Source organism: Phragmites australis, chromosome 1, assembly GCF_958298935.1.
Source record: "Phragmites australis chromosome 1, lpPhrAust1.1, whole genome shotgun sequence".
In the NCBI taxonomy this organism is placed as follows: Eukaryota; Viridiplantae; Streptophyta; class Magnoliopsida; order Poales; family Poaceae; genus Phragmites; species Phragmites australis.
In genome coordinates this window covers 5,974,072-5,993,298 of record NC_084921.1, presented here as the reverse complement: position 1 = coordinate 5,993,298, position 19,227 = coordinate 5,974,072, and the positions used below count along the sequence as shown (strand labels likewise).

Here is a 19,227-nt window from a genome sequence, read left to right as displayed (position 1 = left end):
CCTTTTCATTCATCGATGCATCGGCTCAAATAACAGTTAGATAATGATTTTTATCATAATTATGGCTAATAACTAAATATATGTCTAAATTGATGGAATTTCGATAGTTCTTGGTGGTGACTAGGTGAGGACAAACTAAATTCCTAAAATTTAGTAGTAGTAAGATTGTAGAAACTTGTGGAGCTAATAGAAGGAAATTTCATATGATCCTTTACATGTTTTTTTTTATAAAATTCTATTCTATTTCATCCTTTCCTTATCTAATGACTGTTACATATATAAGAGAAAAAAATACTAACCTATATTATATTAATAAAAGAAGTCTTTTAAAAAGACCCTATCCTATAAAATTTTGTATAAAATTTTCTACCGGAGTTAATCCCATCCCGCAGCCAAATCGTTTTTTTTTTTGCGAAACGACATACCAACGCTACTTCTGTCTGGGACCCATCAGCCTCGGACCCTTCTCCAGTCCCCACACACCAAATGAAGCCGTACCCACTCAGCCTCGGGCCCCATCTCCAGTCCCCACACACCAAATGAAGCCGCACGCCGTCTGACCGCCACAGTGGCCCCACCCTACAGACGCCCATCCGCGGGACCCACGGCTCAGCGGGCGAACCACCTCTTCGCCTTCACCGGGATATCCATTCGCCATTAGGCCGCACCACCGCATCACGCAAAAAGGAAACCTGCACGAACCGTCTCGAGCCTCTCCGGCGAAGTTATAAATAACCCCGTGGCGGTTAGGGTTAAGGATTTCTTCCCTTGTCCTCCTACTCGCCGAAGCCCTCGAGGAATAGCGGGAGGGAGGAGGAGGAGGAGAGCGCGTGGATCGCCGTGGCTGGACTGGTTGGGTCCTTCGGCGGTTTGCGGCGCGGGATCTGCCCGCGCGGGATTGCGCGTGACCGGAGAGGGGCTTTGGTGGGCGGTGGTTCGGTTCGGTTTGGCTGGTTGATTTGGCGAGGCTGGGGCGTGGGGGCGGGCGATCGGGCCACTGGAGCTGCGCCCACTGGCTGCGGGCCATGGCCGGGATCGACGCAGGTGAGGGGGCGGCCGCGCCGCCGCCGGAGATGTCGCCGCAGCAGCGTATCGAGCAGGTGCGTCGCGTCTGACTGGTCCCTCGTGATCTTACTCCTCAACCCGTGGCGGTGTGGTGGTGGTTGCTTGCCGTGTGCTGCTTTGGTTCCAGGGGGGCGGGGGTGATGGGTTGAAGCGCCAGTACTATCTGTTGATGATGGTGCTTGCGATTCGTTTTCGTGGCGCGAGGATTTGTTTGTCCACTGTTATAGAAATTGGTAGAGGGAGTTGCGGGGCAGAACACTCTTTTGGTGGATTTTGTTTATATAAGCCTAGGCGACGCGAGATGGGAAAATTTGAGGTCGGGAGAGATGTTTTGCCCTTAATTTTGTGAATAAGTTAACTCGAGTTGCGGATGCCACTTTGGCGTTTTCCCTTCCTATTTGTTGTTTTTTTGGGTGCGTCAATTTTTCTTGTGATTTCTCAAGGTGGGAATGAGAGATTTCTTTCGAACTGGGCGTCTTCTTCTTTGACTCGATTGAACGGAACCAGTCGTCTGGTTGCAGTGATCGGAGACTTATTTCATAATTGATTTCGATGACTCAGTAGGGCATTTAGAAATTTGCTAATGAGCAGCATTGTCCTCTCCATGCAGAAGCTCATTCTCTATGGAGTACCCGAAGAACAGCTGCAAGAACACCAAGAAGGCTTACTCCTTTACATGGAGGAGCACAAGGAGCAGATACCTGATGTCGCGAGGGTCATCTTGTCAGCAGGTACTGATGTGTTGGAGATCCAGAGGGCCTCAAAGAAGGACACGAACAGCAGCAGCAGTGGCGATGCATACAGTGAGAGTTTGTCTTGGTTGCAGTGGTTGATGTTCAACAATGAGCCAGAAGCGATTCTTGATGACCTAGAGCATTGCTCTGCGGGTGAGCGTGCAGTCTGTGGGGCTGTCTGGGGACATAATGACCTTGCTTATCGCTGCCGGACTTGTGAGAATGACCCCACATGTGCGATTTGTGTCCCGTGCTTCCAGAATGGTAATCACAAGGATCATGATTACTCCATCATGTATACAGGGGGTGGATGTTGTGACTGTGGGGATGCTACTGCCTGGAAGCGTGAAGGGTTCTGCTCAAAGCACAAGGGAGCTGAGCAGATTAAGCCTCTTCCAGAGGAGCTTGCGAGTTCTGTAGGACCTGTGCTAAATGTGCTCTTGCATTTCTGGAAGGAGAGGATATGCCTGGTGGAACCACCCCGCACAAAGGGTGACGGTGGTAGCACTTGCAAGAGGATTGCTGAAGAGTTGACAGCTTCTGTTGCTAACATGCTTCTTGAGTTCTGCACATGCAGTGAAAGCCTTCTTAGTTTCGTGTCCCTAAGGATCCGTGAGTGCTCGGATTTGTTGGATGCATTAATTAGAGCAGAAAGGTTACTTGACAAGAAGGTTGTGAAAAAATTGCATGAGTTGCTATTGAAGCTTATCAGTGACCCAGCTTTTAAGTATGAGTTTGCCAAGGTTTTCATATGCTACTACCCTGTTACATTTGGCGAAGTTATTAAAGGGTGCAATGATTCGCTACTGGAGGAGTATCCACTGATGCCATCTTTTTCTGTGCAAATATTCACTGTGCCTACGCTGACTCCAAGGCTTGTGCGTGAGGTTAATTTGTTGGGTGTTCTTCTTGGATGCTTGACAGATCTGTTTCTTTCTTGCATTGGCGAGGATGGTCGTTTACAGGTATGCTTGGTTTTTCTTTTTATGGTGCAAAGTGTTTAATGCTTATGCAGTTGCTGACCCATTTTTGGGTACAATGGCTACATATTTATTATTCTGTTTGTCAAGTTTAGGCTGGCCATACCTTATGTTATTCTGTGAACTATATTATAGTGATATGGCCTCTGCCCTGCTTGTGCCTAGCATCTCTTAAATTATGCTGAAGAAAAAAGAGAGCAACAAATAGCATGGCCACTTACTTGGATAACTGGGAGTGGATGGATGATAAAGATTTCAGGACAGCACTCTTGTTGGTTTCTGTTAAATTTGTATTGAGATACGGCAATGGATTGCAAAAATATTTATAAATAAGACTGATTGACTGATAGTCTTCTGGCATTGTTACTATATATACCAACTTAACGCATTGTGACTCATACAATATAATTTTATTTTCATATGGTCATGGAGTCCTTACCTTGTTATTTGCAGACAAACAAATGGGGGAATTTATTTGATGCTTCTATTCGATTATTAGATGATACACGCTATGTCCTGAGTCATGAGGAGGTTTCTAAGTATGTTGCTTATGAGAGGCCTGATCTAACAAGGTCATGGATTAAACTCTTATCACTTGTGCAAGGAATGGATCCTCAGAAGAGAGTGACAAGCATTCATGCTGAAGACGAGAATGAGCATCTATCTGCACCTTTCGTGCTGGGGCACTATCTTGGCATTGTTCAGAATCTTCTGATGAGGGGATCATTTTCTCCTCCTGATCAACATGAATCAACTGATGTTACTGTTTGCTCCACTGCGATAAAAGGCATGGAAAGTGCTGAGAATCAGCGGCATGCAAAAGTCGGAAGGGTCTCCCAAGAGAGCTCAGTATCCAATTTAAGCAGCAGGGACAGTTCTTTGAGTTGTGGATTGCCATCACCTGCTTCCTGGTTGATTCTTCAATGCCTGAAAGCTATTGAAAGTTGGTTGGAACCTGACATAGCTCTGAGGAGCAAGCTGTCCTCCCTTGATGCTAGCAGCAGCGATCGCAATTTTATGGTTTTGTTTGAAGAGCCTTTGACTTCTGATAAGGGAAGCCCAAATGCAAAGATTGGTGTGGCGGGCGTCAAGATAACTGAAGGATCACAATCAAATGGTATTGCGGATTATCATGAGATATTTAGTTCTCCTATGCAAGAGCGTGGCAACATGATGCAGGTTGACCAAGAAGGGATGCCTCAGGCTAGTAACAGGACGGGTAAAGGAAAGATGCATGACAGCTGCGACACAGCAGATATACAATTGCACCCTGAGAGTGCCGTTACTTATACGTTGACTGACGGCAGCCTTTTGTATGCTCATCCAGATTCAAGAATTGAGGAACTAGGTATACTCAACACAAGGGAGTGGCCTCATGTTGTCTTTGACGTCAGTTCACAAGAAACATCGTTTCATATTCCTTTACACCGTATGCTTTCGTTACTATTGCGGAAGGCAATGAAGAAGTGTTTTGGAGAGGACGCCAAGCCAGAGGAACGTCCGATTGTGCAGTCCAATGAGTTCTTCTCTCATGTACTTAGAGGTTGTGAGCCTTATGGGTTTGCTTCAATTGTGATGGAGCATCCGCTAAGAGTGAGAGTATTTTGCGCCCAAGTGCGTGCTGGAATGTGGCGTAAGAACGGTGATGCAGCTATACTGAGTGCTGAGTGGTACCGTTCTGTGCAATGGTAATTTCATAGTGACCTTATGTCAATTTACTGTTCAAATAATTGTGCTGAAGTTATCTTTGTACCCCTATTTCCAGGTTTGAACAAGGTTTGGAGTCGGACCTGTTTCTGCTTCAATGCTGTGCTGCACTATCTTCTCCGGAGTTCTTTGTTAGGACCATTCAAGAGCGATTTGGTTTGTCCAGTTATACATCGTTGCATCTTGCAGAACAGAATGAGTAAGTCCCAAGATGCTTTATCATGATATATCAACTTCTATTTCTGTCTTGTATCAATTCTTCAATTTTTGATACTACCTATATATAGCTTTGTGAGTTTGTTGCAATTGCTTTGTGTTTCTGTCACTACCTACTAAGAAAAGATACGAGTGTAACAAAAGTGAAAATGACTCTTCCATCCTGCCTTCCATCATTACTTCTTCCGTAATTACGTATTGCTTGTTTTATCTTTCAACTCTAAACAGTGTTCCTTCCATCAGTAGATTTTATCTGTTCAATGAATCCAATCAAGGCCTAATGAAATATAGCTTTCTTGCTTGCTTATGTTTTACCTTCTGCATTTTCCTCACTCTATTTTTCCCAGCTATCACGTGAAGTTTTTGTTAAATGTCGAAGATCTGTGTTATGCCAAACTGGGTTCTGACAGTATGTCGTTTTCAGATATGAATCCGTTCTGATGCAAGAAATGCTAGCTTTTCTCATACAATTAGTTAAAGAACGCCGATTTTGTGGGCTTTCCACAGCAGACAACTTGAAGAGAGAATTGGTTTATAAGTTAGCTATTGGAGATGCCACCCGTAGCCAGATTGTGAAGTCTCTTCCTCGTGATCTTTCGTCAAGTAACGAACTTCAAAATGTTCTGGATTCACTTGCACTTTATTCTAATCCATCTGGCATGAAGCAGGTATTGATCCTTCAAATTATGTTACATGCTTCTGCAAATATCTTTTATGGTAAAATGCATTGTTAACATCAAAAGTTATCACAGGGTAAGTATGTACTTCGCAAAACATGCTGGAAGGAACTGGACTTGTATCATCCCCGCTGGAATTCCAGGGAGTTACAAATTGCCGAGGAGAGATATTACCATTTCTGCAAAATTTCGGCTCTTAATGCTCAACTACCTCATTGGACTCATGTTTTTAGCCCCCTGAGAGGTATTTCTAACATTGCTACCTCCAAGGCTGTCCTTCAGATTGTCCGTGCTGTCCTCTTTTATGCTGTTTACGCTGATGCATCATCGGCATCACGCGCCCCTGATAATGTTCTTGTGACGGGTTTGCATCTGCTTTGGTTGGCACTTGATATATGTGAATCAGAAATTCAAATATATGCCAATCAGTATGGCATGGACATAGTGCAGCATGATGATGAATCATGGGTTGTCCTGTCATCATATAAGGAAAAGGCTTTTCCCATCTTGACTTACTCTACTGAACTAGTTGCCTCAGAGTCTGACAAAGTAAAGACAGAAAGCATGTTAACCTTGCTTGTTTCATTAATGCACAAATACAAAGAAGAGAATGATGCCACCTTTTCTGGATCCAAGTACTGTAATATTCCATCTCTAATTGAGAGCTTGTTAAAGAAATTTGCCAAATTAAGTAAGGGGTGCATGCTTACATTAAGACAAATGGCGCCACATATAGTCCCATCTACTCCAGATCAGACCAGTACCAAAGGAAGCCTAGGATCTTCTTCAGATTCCATGGAAAAGAAAGCAAAAGCCCGCCAACGCCAAGCTGCAATTATGGTAAGAGCTTTATTTGCCAAGTTGACATAGTTTAATTGTACTCTCAAGCGAACTCAAATCCTAGCCGTAGTTAAATGTGAGGTCTTTGTCGGATGGGCTTGTGAAAATGGACAACTTTATCATTTTTCTTTAGTTTAGAAATACACTATTTCTGTAGTTCCTTGCTTACATGTTGATTTAGTTTTTAAGCCTTAATCTGTCTACACTCTACAATTTGCTCTACCTAGGTTGTAAAGTTACTTGTTGACTTTGACCTTTGCTAAATTACATTAAACACAAGTTTCTTCTCTTGGACCCCATATATCTTAGGCGAAAATGAGAGCAGAGCAGTCCAAATTTGCTGAAAGTATGAAGTCGTCAGGAAATGGGGGCCATGATGTTCCAATGTCAGAGCCAGATGTGTCCAGTTCGAGTGGTGTTGTGTCTGAGGAGTCACTTCCAGTTTGCTCTCTGTGCCGGGACTCGGATTCCAAAAGCTCTCTGTGCTATCTGATTCTTCTTCAGGTAATCATTGTTGACTTGACAATGGTTTGCTCCATCCATTGATGCCTCATAGCTACTTGAAGTAGTAACTGTCATTTCTGTAATATTTTGATTTGACATATACCTTTTTCTGACCTATGTTTGAAGTGTGTGTCTGTTAAGACTTAATATTTTTTCTAGTATAATGACATGTTGGTATCATATTATAAGCTTTCTTATGTGTTCTATAATCCAGAAATCTCGGCTTGCAACTTTTGTTGAGATGGGTAATCCATCCTGGGAATATCCAACTCAAGCAAACAAGACATTGGGATCAGTCAAAAGGGATGATTCACCAGATTCCTTGGTCTCTGGTTCTTCTACTTCAGAGGAACTTGTCCATGATACAACAGTAGAGCCTTCTTTCGATTTAGACAACATTGAAGTGGATGCCTTTCTTGATTTTTCAAATGAGCAACATCCACTGATTAGATATATATCATCTTTCCCAAGTGGACGTTGCAACAGCAATGCAGATGATATTGTCTCACTTGAGGCAATTGAGGATGATATTTACAAGTCTATTGTAAATGATATAGGATCCAGCAATGCACACATTCAAGATGGTGAGCAAACATTGTCATCATCTACGTCAAATATCACAGCCGATCCAAAGAAAACCAGAAGCCCCAAACGTTCTGTGCTGGGAACATATGTTAGTTGTCTTTCGGCAAAACACCGCCAGTCTTCTCTCTATGATGTAGCCTCCAAATCTTCTGCCTCTGTAACTACAAGAAACAGATTTGGTCCTGTTGATTGTGACGGCATCCACATATCTTCTTGTGGACATGCTGTACATCAGGAATGCCATGATCGATATTTGTTCTCCTTGAAACAAAGGTATGCTGGACAGAGTAAAATCCCCTTTACTTCAATTTTATTTAGTTCAAGTATGGAATAAATATTTCACATTGCCCCTTTTGTGGGGTATTGTGTTTTAATGGCAATCTTGCAGTTATAGCAGTGCAAGTGAACAAATGATTAATTGGCTGATACATTTAATTAACTTCCACTCTAATAGGATACCTGTTCAGTGTTCACAACTTGAAATGCAGATATGCAACTTACTGCTTTAGGAGCCAACATGTATTAGTATCATATACAATACTGGCTGCTCACACTTCTGTTTGTTGGACCTACAATCTTCTTTACAGATATATCAGGAGACTTGGTTTTGAAGGTGGTCATATTGTTGATCCCGATCTGGTAATATATATTTGTTTTTAAACTTTTGTCTTATTATTTTCGTTGATTCTGTGCTTACATGTTGCTTTGTCAGGGAGAGTTGCTTTGTCCAGTGTGTCGCAGATTTGCAAATTCCATTCTTCCAGCATCACCTGATTTCTCTAGTGAAACATTAATGAAGGTGACACCATTTGTTCAAACCATGTCACCTGAAGCTGTTACAACTACATCAGATGTGAATATAAGTAACTTACAGTTTCCACGTGCGCTGTCAGTTCTTGAAAGTGCTGGAAAAATTGTTGGACAAAGCAAGTTTTTAAAAGCTTTATCTGGGAAGATTAACGACACTGCTGAGCCAGCCCTAGATCCTTCTCTTCGAAGACTGGCTATGCTTTACTATCCTCGCAGCCATAGCAGTTTTTCAGCATCTGAAAGGCTAAACCCATCCCTGTTTCTCTGGGATACACTTAGGTACTCTGTGGTATCTACAGAAATAGCTTCTCGTGGTAGGATGTCAAGTCACTCTGTTGGAACAAAGTCCTGCTTAGAATCTTTGCGTGTCGAACTTAATTCATCAAGTGGATTCATATTGTCCCTATTGTTCCATGTTGCTCACTCTGCACGAAATTTGAGTCGCCTTGAAGTTCTTCTGAGGTTTGAAGGCATCCAACTATTAGCAGGGTCTATTTGCTCTTGCATTTCAGGTTATAAAGATGTTCTGAATGCTACTAAGCGAAAAGGTATGGTTCACATGTATATATATATATATCCTACATCTGAGATGATTTTCCTGTATATTGAAATGTTTTCCTATTTCCACTTTTAATATGAGCTTTCTAATTCTCCAGTTTGGAATGGACAACAGTTATAATTTATACAATATAAGTGGAATTCAGGGTTTTTTATATATTAAGTGGTCTAATGAGTAATCGTGTTGGTTCTTAGTTGCTACTGTTTCTGTTGTAGAACATATTTACAGAATTTTTTATGCAGTGTAACTATTGTTTTGTTGTTTGCTTTATTGTGCTGATTGGTAGGGAATAATGCATTATCTATCAACTTTTGTTGTTGTTTCGGTTTTGATCTTATTTATGATCCTATTTTATTTTTCCTTCTGAAAGTCCTATGTGTTGTATTTCACTTTTTTGTGTGGTGATTGTTGGCTTTCCATTTATATCAATCCGAGATCCTTGAAATGACATAACATGCATGGCGAAGATTTCTGGAGTAAGCATACTTGCATTAAGATTTGAAGTAATCAGTAAACCTTCTAACCTTGCATACCACATTTTGTAAAATCATGTCAGTTTCTTGATATATTAGTAAAAAAATTGTTTTGTGTTAAGAGGTCACTTTTTCGCTTTCAGAAAGACCTTCTAAGCATTCATTTGCTAGTGCTTGTTAAATAAAAATAAACCTTTAAGGGTGAAATTTAAGGCCTTGTAGGTTGTGTATCTGTCAAGAAGGCTACATTACATGTTTTCTTTGTTGAGGTATAAATGGAACCAACCTAATATCAGTTTGCTTGAACTAATGTGGTTATCATAAAATGCTAACAGTAGATGTTTGATACAAGAAAAAGTCGAAGGGTGGTATTTGGTTTTCATGGTCTGAAATTGGTTTTGCTGTCTTAAACGATACATGAATCATTCTATATCTCGCATGCACATCGTGTCTCCAAATCATTCTATTTAGGTATCCCTTATTATTATTATTTTTTCATTTTGACAGGCACTTTGCCGCCTATGGTTGATCCGGCCAGTGAGGGGGGCCTCTTCCCTGATATCCAATTTTGGAAGCAATGTGCTGATCCAGTCCTTGCTCAAGATCCATTTTCATCATTGATGTCAACACTTTTCTGTCTACCTGTTCAAGTTCTATCATCCACTGAATTCTTCATCCCTTTTGTCCATCTATTCTATATTGTTTGTGTCATTCAGGTATGCTGTTTTGCATTGCCTTCTCTCGGATTAGCAGTCTCTATGTCAGTTGTATTAATTTATAGCATGTTACTGCATGCATTTTGCTGTAGGCCCTGATAACGTGCTACGGAGAAGAAACTTTTGACCGATCAAGCTTTAATGACTGCCTTCTTAACGATATTTGCAAGACAATGTCTGGATGTGATATTGCCAGAGAATATTTTGTATCCAAATATATCAACCCCTCTTGTCATCCAAAAGATATGGTCCGTAGATTGACATATCCTTATCTTAGGAGGTGTGCGTTACTTTGGGAGCTGTTAAGATCGTCTTCCGCAGTACCCTTATATGACAGTTCCAATATTTGGGAAGGATCACATCTTTACTTGAGTAATAGCACAGCAGATGGCAGTTCTTCACTAACAATGGAGCTGGATGGAATAAGAGAATTGGAACACCTGTTTCAGATTCAGTCGCTGGACCTGATTCTCCAAGATGAATCCGTACATATGCTCGCCTTAAAATGGTCTCAACATTTTTGTGAAGATTACAGCTCCCGTAAATATAGAGGCGTTCTCTTTTCTACCCCTGCAGTTCCATTTAGGCTGATGCAATTACCACCTGTCTACCAAATTCTCCTAGAAAGGTTCAATCTAAATCTTCTAAGTTGGGACGCTCTCTATTTTGTGTGAGCCGTGCTTTTATGGGCTAGGCCTTGTATTTTTTTAACTTTTGGAGCTAATAGCTTTCCATTTTTCCCACTAGATATGTGAAGATGCAATGCCCTGATTGTGGCTCGGTGCCTGATGAACCAGCATTGTGTTTGCTTTGTGGCAAACTATGTTCACCTAGTTGGAAGCCATGCTGCAGGTGATAGTACTTTGGTTATTACAGTTCCTATTCCACTTGTGCTAGTTCTGCTGTAATTTGTCAAATGCTAAACCCTTAATTTGTTTTTTCTTTGTAGGACTGGTAAATGTCTGAATCATGCATCACAATGCGGTGCTGGTGTTGGCATATTTCTTTTAGTGAGGGTATGCATTAGATCATTACTCCTTATCAGATGAAATTGTTATGGCCAGTATACTGTTCTTGTTCTTTCTGAATTCTGATAGCGAGCTGCTTTCCAATTTCGATGGATGCTCTGTGCAGAAAACAACAATCCTGTTGCAGCGTTCTGCTCGTCTTGCCTTTTGGCCGTCTCCCTACCTTGACACTTTCGGGGAGGAGGTATTGATTAATTTCCTAATGCACAGTTGTTTTTTACGGATTTAGAGCCTTTAGTTGCAATCTCCATTGAATATACCTCCCACTGATGATCCCACATGTGAGCTTTGTTTTCTTTTGGTTGCTATCCTCATCCTTCTCTGACCTGTGCCAGAAGTTCCTTGCCTCACATAATTGCATACTTCTGTGATGTGCTGTAAATAAAGCATCTTAACTGTGAAATCTATCTCATGCTTGATTTGCGACGAAATTACAATATGAAATGTTGAAATTGATTACTAATGACTTGGTGTTAATGCCTGTCACGTGTCACCAAATCATCTGTGGATCATTGCTGATTTGATGTGATGAAACTTGTGAGCCCTAAAATATCTGAATTGCCTGGGCAACCTCCTTGACCATACTGCTGTAGGCTGTGGGGTGTACTGTGGTTCTTGATGTCTGTTTGAGTATCATGTCATTGCCATCGAGGAATTCCTTTGGTCTCAGCCTACTGGGTCGGTGGCAATACCATATTGTGTAACAATTACCATCATTGCGTGTATGGTCAGTGGCGAAGCTGGGCTTCACTGGACGCATATTTTCGTTTTCTGCTTCCTGTGGACAAACATGGATTATTAGTTTTCCTCTTTCTTGAGGTCAATATATGGGTGGTAGTTGATGGCTAGCTCGCAAGGCAAGGTTGTGAGCCAAACGCCTTCATAGTTCATAGGACATGATGCATTAAGGAAATAGGAAATTTATCATGTCTAGAGTGAGCTTATTCCCCTTCCCTTTTGGGTTGCTGTTTGGATGCAGGATCATGAAATGCAGAGAGGAAAGCCTTTATATCTAAGTCCAGAAAGATATGCAGCCCTGACATATCTGGTAATAGGCCCACCCTGTTTCTTCTATGTTTTCTCTATTTGATGTCATCAGGAATTTGCACCTCCATTACAACTGGGATACATGCCCTTTCTCATGTGATAGGTGGCGTCTCACAGCCTTGACCGAACTTCTGAAGTCCTTAGGCAAACAACTATCAGCTTTTATGGATCTGATTAAGTGCAATTTCCAAGGAACAACATCGAAAGGTTTGAATTATGTGTATATTCGTCATGTTTGATTCTTGAATATGGAAAAACTGGCAGCTTTGTCTTTCCTAAATGCTGCTGTTCTTTTTTATTTGATGTTGGTTGAGAAGTGTTTTTCCTTATTTGATGTTCTAGGATTTCAAGAAGTGACATGCCTATGCTTTTCTATAGTGCCCTACCTAATTTGCTATTTTACAAGACCCAATATTTTTGTTCATTTTTCATAATGGGTGGTTTAGGTGACAAACAAATTTAATGAGGTAGCAAGAGACATAACTTTGCTAGGGTATGTGGTCACCATTTACTTGTCTCAATTGGCGTGCACAAGTCTAAAACATCAAATAAAAAAAAGAACAGAGGGAATAATCTTATTATGTTTATTAGATCCACTGGAGCAAATATGCAATATATTCTCCCAGGATTAGTTACTGGCAGATCACCCAACCTGAATTAGTTACTGCTTCGCTACTCATTTATGACTTCTATGCTAGATGGGTCTTGTTATATACTTGCACGTGAGCATACTATTGGGAAACATTTTCGCTAAGAAAGGCAAAGGGGCTGAAGGTTGTCTGGTCTACAGGGCTCACAGCCTCAACCTGGTAACCAGCCATAAATTGGCTTGTTTTGTCTTGTCTAGTTATCCAGATTTGTTGCAATTGACTTGACCATTACTCCAGAGTGGTTATATCGTATGGAATAGTACTGCCCATTTTCTGGCATGCTGTGTCTGGTACTGCAATCGATTCTCTCCACCATGTCCTACAAGACTGGTACTCCTGAAAAGGTGCAAAGAATGAGACAAGAGGATAGATGAATTGATATAGTTGAATAGTTTGCAAGAATTCTTATTGACCAAAGAGCATTCTTTTGTGAATCTGATATCATGCTTCCTCTTGTGTATCTATGAGTTCATTGTCACCACCTGTCTGCATGGCACAAATTTCACATTGTAGTGTGATACTCGGTTTATTGCTGATCTGTAGTTTGTCTTGGCAGCATCTTGTGAATGTGCATATCTTCAGAAACTGCAGGGCAGCTTCATATACATGCTTTCCAGTGCTAACGAAAGTGTTCCCTTTCCCAAGGTTACAACCACAAGCACTTTTTGCTAGTGAGTGTTGAGTGCACATTGCTGTAACCTGCCCGTGTCCTTAATTTCGTATCTGATTATTTTTCTCCCGTCCAGATGGTATGGATCCTGCAGGCTTGCTACCCGGCTGTGCTTCGCAAGTCTTCTTGCGCATCATGTACAGCAGTTTTCATGATCTTTCTTTGCTGTTTATGATGGATGGTTCACAAGTGGATGATAGGTGTCGGCCTGCAGACCTTGTGAAATCCAATGATTGACCGCATGGTCTTGTACAGTGTATAACGTCTGATCGGCGAAGTTTATCAGTATGAAATGCATGCATCTGTGTACCGTCTACTCATGTGCCGTATTAGCATCCGTGTGATTTGGTGGATTACTTTGTTCTTCATTGCACGAGGCTAATGTTGGTGCAGCAGCAGTTATGCCTACGCAATCGACACGACCATGGATAAAAGTGATGTCGCTACATCCTATTAGAATGCACGAATAGGGAATGTGGGAGCGAATCGTTCATTTGGAGCCTGTTTTGGTTTACCGTACCAGGGTAGACGGCATCGTACCGTCCAAGTTTTTGCCTTTGCCTGGTGTTTGGTTCGTGGATCACGGGCGGACAGTCATCCAACTGAAGATAAGGGTGTGTTTAGTTGCAATAGAGAGGTTGCACCGTATGTGTATATATATAGCTATGGTATAAAGATATAATATAATAAAATACTTTAATAATTCGTCTATTATTTTTGTGTAATTTTATATTCGAGAATTATCATATGGTACTATTTGGTATTATTCAGATAATAGTTAGTAATGTTGGCACCTTGTATGAACAGCAAAAGTTTAATTTAATAGTATTAAAATAATATTTAAACAGTAACAATAGTATTAAAATATTTAATATTGAAAATGATCTTTTTTATTCAGTAGTAATAAGTGATGCTATTTAGGATATTATTCACTAAAAGTTATTTAGGATCTTTGCAGGTGGCGAAACTAACAATTCAGTTGATTGTATAGTAGTAGTAAAAATTCTACTCGGTATTTATTATTTTTATTGCTAGTTTATTTCAAAAGTAGTAAAGTTTTCTCTGGATATCTCTAGTCATAGGTATATATGACAAATTCATATCATCACTTCAAGCAGTTCAACCTAAAGGAAATATTTTTCTATGGATACAAAATTCTCCTCATCCTATTATGATCATACCAGATACAGTGATTACCTAAGAACTTACAAAGAGGTTTCTTCTATAAAGTATATAGCATAAAACTCATTTCACATAGACAATCTAGAAGACTAAGAGATTTTCAAAGATAATGACACTTTATTTCAACAAGTATAGCTTACAAATGGTTCTTCCTTTCGATAACACCAAATACTTACACAAACAGAGGACTACTTTACAGCGGTAGTAACACAAATTTTTCCTTCAATATAACTATTTTATAACGTGGACTTAATACTAGGAGGGAGAGGTAGTGCTAAGAACACTTGCTATTCTCTGGATGTTGCTCGATGGCTAGTGACTAGTGTCTGGTTGTGTCTTCTCTTCTGCTACCTGAAGCCTCCTTTTATAGCCACGAGAGGAGCTCATTTCCTCCTTTATTTAATTTAGTCTAGGCATTTAGGTAGTAGTTTGAAATCTCAAGGTCTAGAATATATTATCTGCCGACGGAACGTGAAGCCATCTGCTGATTGTCTTTATGCGCATGGAATATCTTTTTCTTGAATTATTGGTGTCTTGTTTTGATGACGGAACACACATTTTGGCCATTAGAAAGCACGTGAGCATACAATCTTTTGAGCATGTGAGTATGCAATCTTTCTTTTGTCTTTTTTTTTCTGCATAGGTCTTTCATGCTTAAATTATTGATAACACCTTATCAATAACATATACTTTTGAAGGAAAATATTCCCAACATCTTTTATCTTTCAACGGATATGTCTCTTTATATAGTTTCTCTTTTTAAGATATATTTGTTATTTTCGATTTTTCCATGTCCGATAACATCTATAGTGTCTTCATTTGAGAATGATATTTCAAATCTTTCGTCATATTCTTTCTTCATTTCTTCAAACTTATCACTGATCTCTTTTCGTAATTCTTTTAGAATTTGTTTCTTTATTTCTATCTTTCATTCCAATAATATCGATTCAAAATTTTCTCGAATTTTCTAGTATATGTATGAACCATCTAAATGATCCACATATTTCATTATGCATTCTTTATATGTGAGCTTTTTTAAGACTCTTCTTCCTTGATACAAGATGCTGCTGTTGGAATTTTTTTTATTCTTTGATCTTCTAAATTTCTTAATATAATCTTTAGTAGCTGATTCTATGTAATAATTTACTCTCAATATTTTTTGGGCTTGTTTTAATGCTTCATCAATATTTGCATATTTTTCCATGACATTACTCCTGTCAATTTTGAATCTATGTTTTGAGAGATTATTTCTTCAAATGATATGTATATGTCTAGTACCTTTTCATCAAATACAACATATAGACTTCAGCTCTATTACCTCTGAATTTTTTGATGTAGACATCAATTCATTTATCATGTGAAAATATTTAGCAAGACTATTTAATATTGATAGCGTATATCCCCTTCTCGCTTATTGTTATATTGAAACCAGAATTTATCTAGTATGCATTCTTATACTTCATCTAGGACTATATGATCTATTGGTTTAAATTTATATGAATTTGGTGAGAATATTTTTAGCTTATTTTCAGCTCCAAAGCTAAATGATTCAACTCTGCTAAAATTCATCGATCTTTTCATACCTGCAAAATAGATGAACGAGAAAATAAGTCAGGCAACTTATTATATTTCCTTTTATGTTTCTAAAAATCACTTTATAGCCATTTCCAGTAATAATATCTTCGAACAAAACCTATCTTCTAGTAGAACTCTTCTTCCAATTGATTTGATTATAATATCTACGTATAGCTTCACAGTCTGTTATAACCGTAAATTCTTTGAATCCTAAATACAATTGAAAAGAGTTTATTACATATACTATTGCCAAAATTTCTATATCAGTATTATTTACAGTTTTTATCTTGTAATTTTCTAAAGCAAATCTGCATACATTTTTCTTCTGTTTTTGGGGAATATTTATTAGGGTTTTGCTTTAATATAGCGTCCTATCAATCTTTAGAGGTGTCAGTTTCGATAATAAAATAATTATCATCTAAATGTAATTTTAACGGTTTTAAATCCTTAACTTTTTCTTTATCAATTTTACTAATTTTATGTCTTCCGAGTTAAAGCACTTTGACCATTCTTTCTTAACTTTGCATATAATAACCTAATAAGCTTAGACAAATTTTCTATATAGTTTTTTGTGTAATTTATAATTCTTAAAAATTATTGTAGAACTTTTTCGTCATTCATGATATCAGGAAATTTATAATTCTTAATGATTTTCTTTGCAATATGCTCTTGTAGATATATTTTACCTTCTTCTATCTCATGTCTAACAAAATTATTTTTTTCTTTACAAATTTCCATTTTCTTTCTAGATAATATCAACCCATTTTGTTCTACCTTTCTAAAAAATATTTCAAGGTGGGCAATATGTTATTTATAAGTTTTTAAATATATTAACAGATCATCTATATAAACTAATATAAACTTTTGGTTTTTATTAAAAATATTTTACATTTTCCTCTAAAATAATCCAGGTGCATTTTTTAAGTCTAAAGGCATTACAAGCTATTCAAAATATCATTGTGGACATATGAATATTGTCAATTCTATAGATTCTTCTGCCATTTTGACTTGCCAAAACCTAGCTTTCAAATTAAAATTTGAAAAGTATTTGCTACCTTGTATCCTATTAAACCATACTTGTTTATTTGAAATATTATATGCATCTTCCACAGTATTATCATTTAGCCTTTTATAATTTATCACCATCCTTAATTTACCCCTTATTATTTCAGAATAGTTTCTTACTATAAATGATGTTGATCTATGTGGACTTCTACTTTCTCTTATTGCTCCTAATTTTAATAACTCTTCAATATGCATTTTAAACTCTTCTATGTTCTTTGGAGTAGCTTATATAGGATACGTCTTAATTATATAGTTTGGGTTTATAATGTTTATCTTATATATAATAGAATTCTTATCTCAATATTTCATTGGTATTTCTCCAATTATTTGGATATCTTATAATCTTTGTACAATTTTCTCTATATCCTTTTTTAGATTTTATGTCTTTGTATCAATTTGGTGCAAATGATTGTAATCCAATGCATTCTATATAAGAATTTGCTATGTAATATTATTCTATTCTTGCATTAAGCTCGTTTTTCTTTTATGTTTGTTTGAGAACTCATTGTCTATACTACATTCAAGATTATCATTTTTAAGATCAAGTTTGATAATTTTTTTGGTGTTGTGTTCTACCACGCTTTCATACTTCTGAGATATATGGGACATTGTCTTGGTTTAGAATAAATGCAATACCTTGTTCATATATAATTATGGTTTATAAATAATGTTGTAAAAACCTTAATCTAATTATCATGTTTGAATCCCTGACGATCGACAAGTCCTGCTCGGAGGATCTGAGTCGCTGCGAGGTGTTCTTCATGGGATACGACTCAAACAAACCCAATATGTTTCAGAGTTAGCACATTGGACCAGAATCCGAAGGCCTCGAGTTCAACAAAGAGCAGTAGAGGCATCCATATTCAAGGCACCGACGGGGGCTCACGAACCGCAAGTCCCTAGGGAATCAACCTCATCAACGATAGCCCCACCCGGAGGAGCGCTCACTGTGTCGGGACGGTCAACACCCAGCCCTGTGGCGCAAACCAAAACCATCGGTCATGTATGATCTGATCAGGTAAAAGAGTACCCAAAAACTAATCGAGGCTGTTGTTTCTTCGAATAGGTTGAACCCGAGGACGGACGAGGGGTCCACACTTCGCACTTCTGACATGGGTAACAACCACCTCCCGCTGGGGACTAGGACCTCAGAAAGGTAACACTCTCCTCCTCCGGTACTGACCACCCATCAATAGGAAGGGGGAATCTTTGTCCTACCTTGCAGGATTTCAAGGCGCTACAGGGGCAGTACTGGTCCCTAAGCGAGACACGCTTCCACCGACCAAGAACGAGCACAGGACCCTACATCATCAGGTACATTGTTCAATTATATTTTTTCAATTAGTAATAGCATTGCGGAGTATGAGGGCCTCTTACCTGGAACGCGAGCAGCACCCGCGCGGAGGGAGTAACACCTACTAGCGATGAGGGACTCACTACTAGGTGTGACCCTAACGCCAAAGGGTTTTCCAGTGCTTAGACCAGACGATGGAGACATACCACTCCGAAGTAAGAAAGCTAGAGCGACGCGCCATCGACCAGGAAGTCACGCACGTCCTTCGCAAGGACTACTTCCTTGGCTGATGGGCTAGTCCGTTTGGCCTCTTCTTGCGAACCCGCCCCTGTCGGAGTCTTTGGGGAAAAGATTCACACGACCACCCATCGCAGTCTCGGGCCAACGTGAAAGGGATGCTCCGCTGGGAAACGGAACACCAGAGACAACATCTTTGGAGGCAACTCTTCCCTCGGTGCCGTCGACCTCGGGTGGCCATCATGTGGTTGCCCTGCTCAGTTCGGGTACGATCTGGATGGATCAGATCATGGATTACCTTCAGAATCAAGCAGACCCTGACGACGATGTGTCAGCAGAAAGGGTTACGTGAGTAGACTGCGAGAATCCTCCTTGGTAGAGGGACGCCTCTGCCACCAAGAGAGTAACGACTCTTTACTGAAATACATCGCTCAGGATGGGTGAGCACAACGTCTCCTAACATCCTCGGAGGCATACGTGGAGGCCGAACCTCATACCGCCCTCCAGGATGCTTACAAGCAGGTGAAATACCATGACCGAAATACCAACCTACCAGCTCAGACACTGCAAACCATATCACTCTCTCGACCTTTCCCTATTTGGGGGCTCGATA

The 19,227-nt window shown here is 39.6% G+C and overlaps 1 protein-coding gene across 7 annotated transcripts; it reads left to right on the top strand.

Moving 5' to 3' along the window:
• The first annotated feature begins 653 nt into the window (after positions 1-653).
• LOC133891499 (E3 ubiquitin-protein ligase PRT6-like) lies at positions 654-13,577 on the top strand. Of its 7 annotated transcripts, none has more exons than XR_009904267.1 (19): positions 654-1,100; positions 1,676-2,764; positions 3,233-4,449; positions 4,545-4,685; positions 5,127-5,370; positions 5,455-6,219; positions 6,529-6,723; positions 6,938-7,581; positions 7,896-7,947; positions 8,021-8,666; positions 9,658-9,866; positions 9,959-10,494; positions 10,614-10,718; positions 10,816-10,882; positions 11,001-11,078; positions 11,874-11,942; positions 12,045-12,148; positions 13,148-13,262; positions 13,338-13,577. XR_009904267.1 is itself a non-coding variant. In XM_062332399.1 (18 exons), exons 1-17 carry the CDS (start codon positions 1,026-1,028, stop codon positions 12,117-12,119), a joined length of 6,225 nt encoding a protein of 2,074 aa, XP_062188383.1. In that variant the 5' UTR covers positions 654-1,025; the 3' UTR covers positions 12,120-12,148; positions 13,338-13,577. The 7 variants fall into 7 exon arrangements, 2 of the variants coding, with proteins under 2 accessions (XP_062188383.1, XP_062188450.1); XR_009904244.1 differs by having other exon boundaries at positions 3,233-4,467; positions 13,148-13,236; XR_009904241.1 differs by having other exon boundaries at positions 3,233-4,467.
• The last annotated feature ends 5,650 nt before the right edge of the window (positions 13,578-19,227 follow it).

Bases quoted from the DNA above. Each gene is read 5' to 3' on its own strand.
- LOC133891499 (XM_062332399.1), top strand. From the start codon at position 1,026: ATGGCCGGGATCGACGCAGGTGAGGGGGCGGCCGCGCCGCCGCCGGAG. The intron at 7,582-7,895 runs GTATGCTGGACA...TCTTCTTTACAG, and splicing joins TTGTTCTCCTTGAAACAAAG to ATATATCAGGAGACTTGGTT. The intron at 11,943-12,044 runs GTAATAGGCCCA...CTCATGTGATAG, and splicing joins ATGCAGCCCTGACATATCTG to GTGGCGTCTCACAGCCTTGA.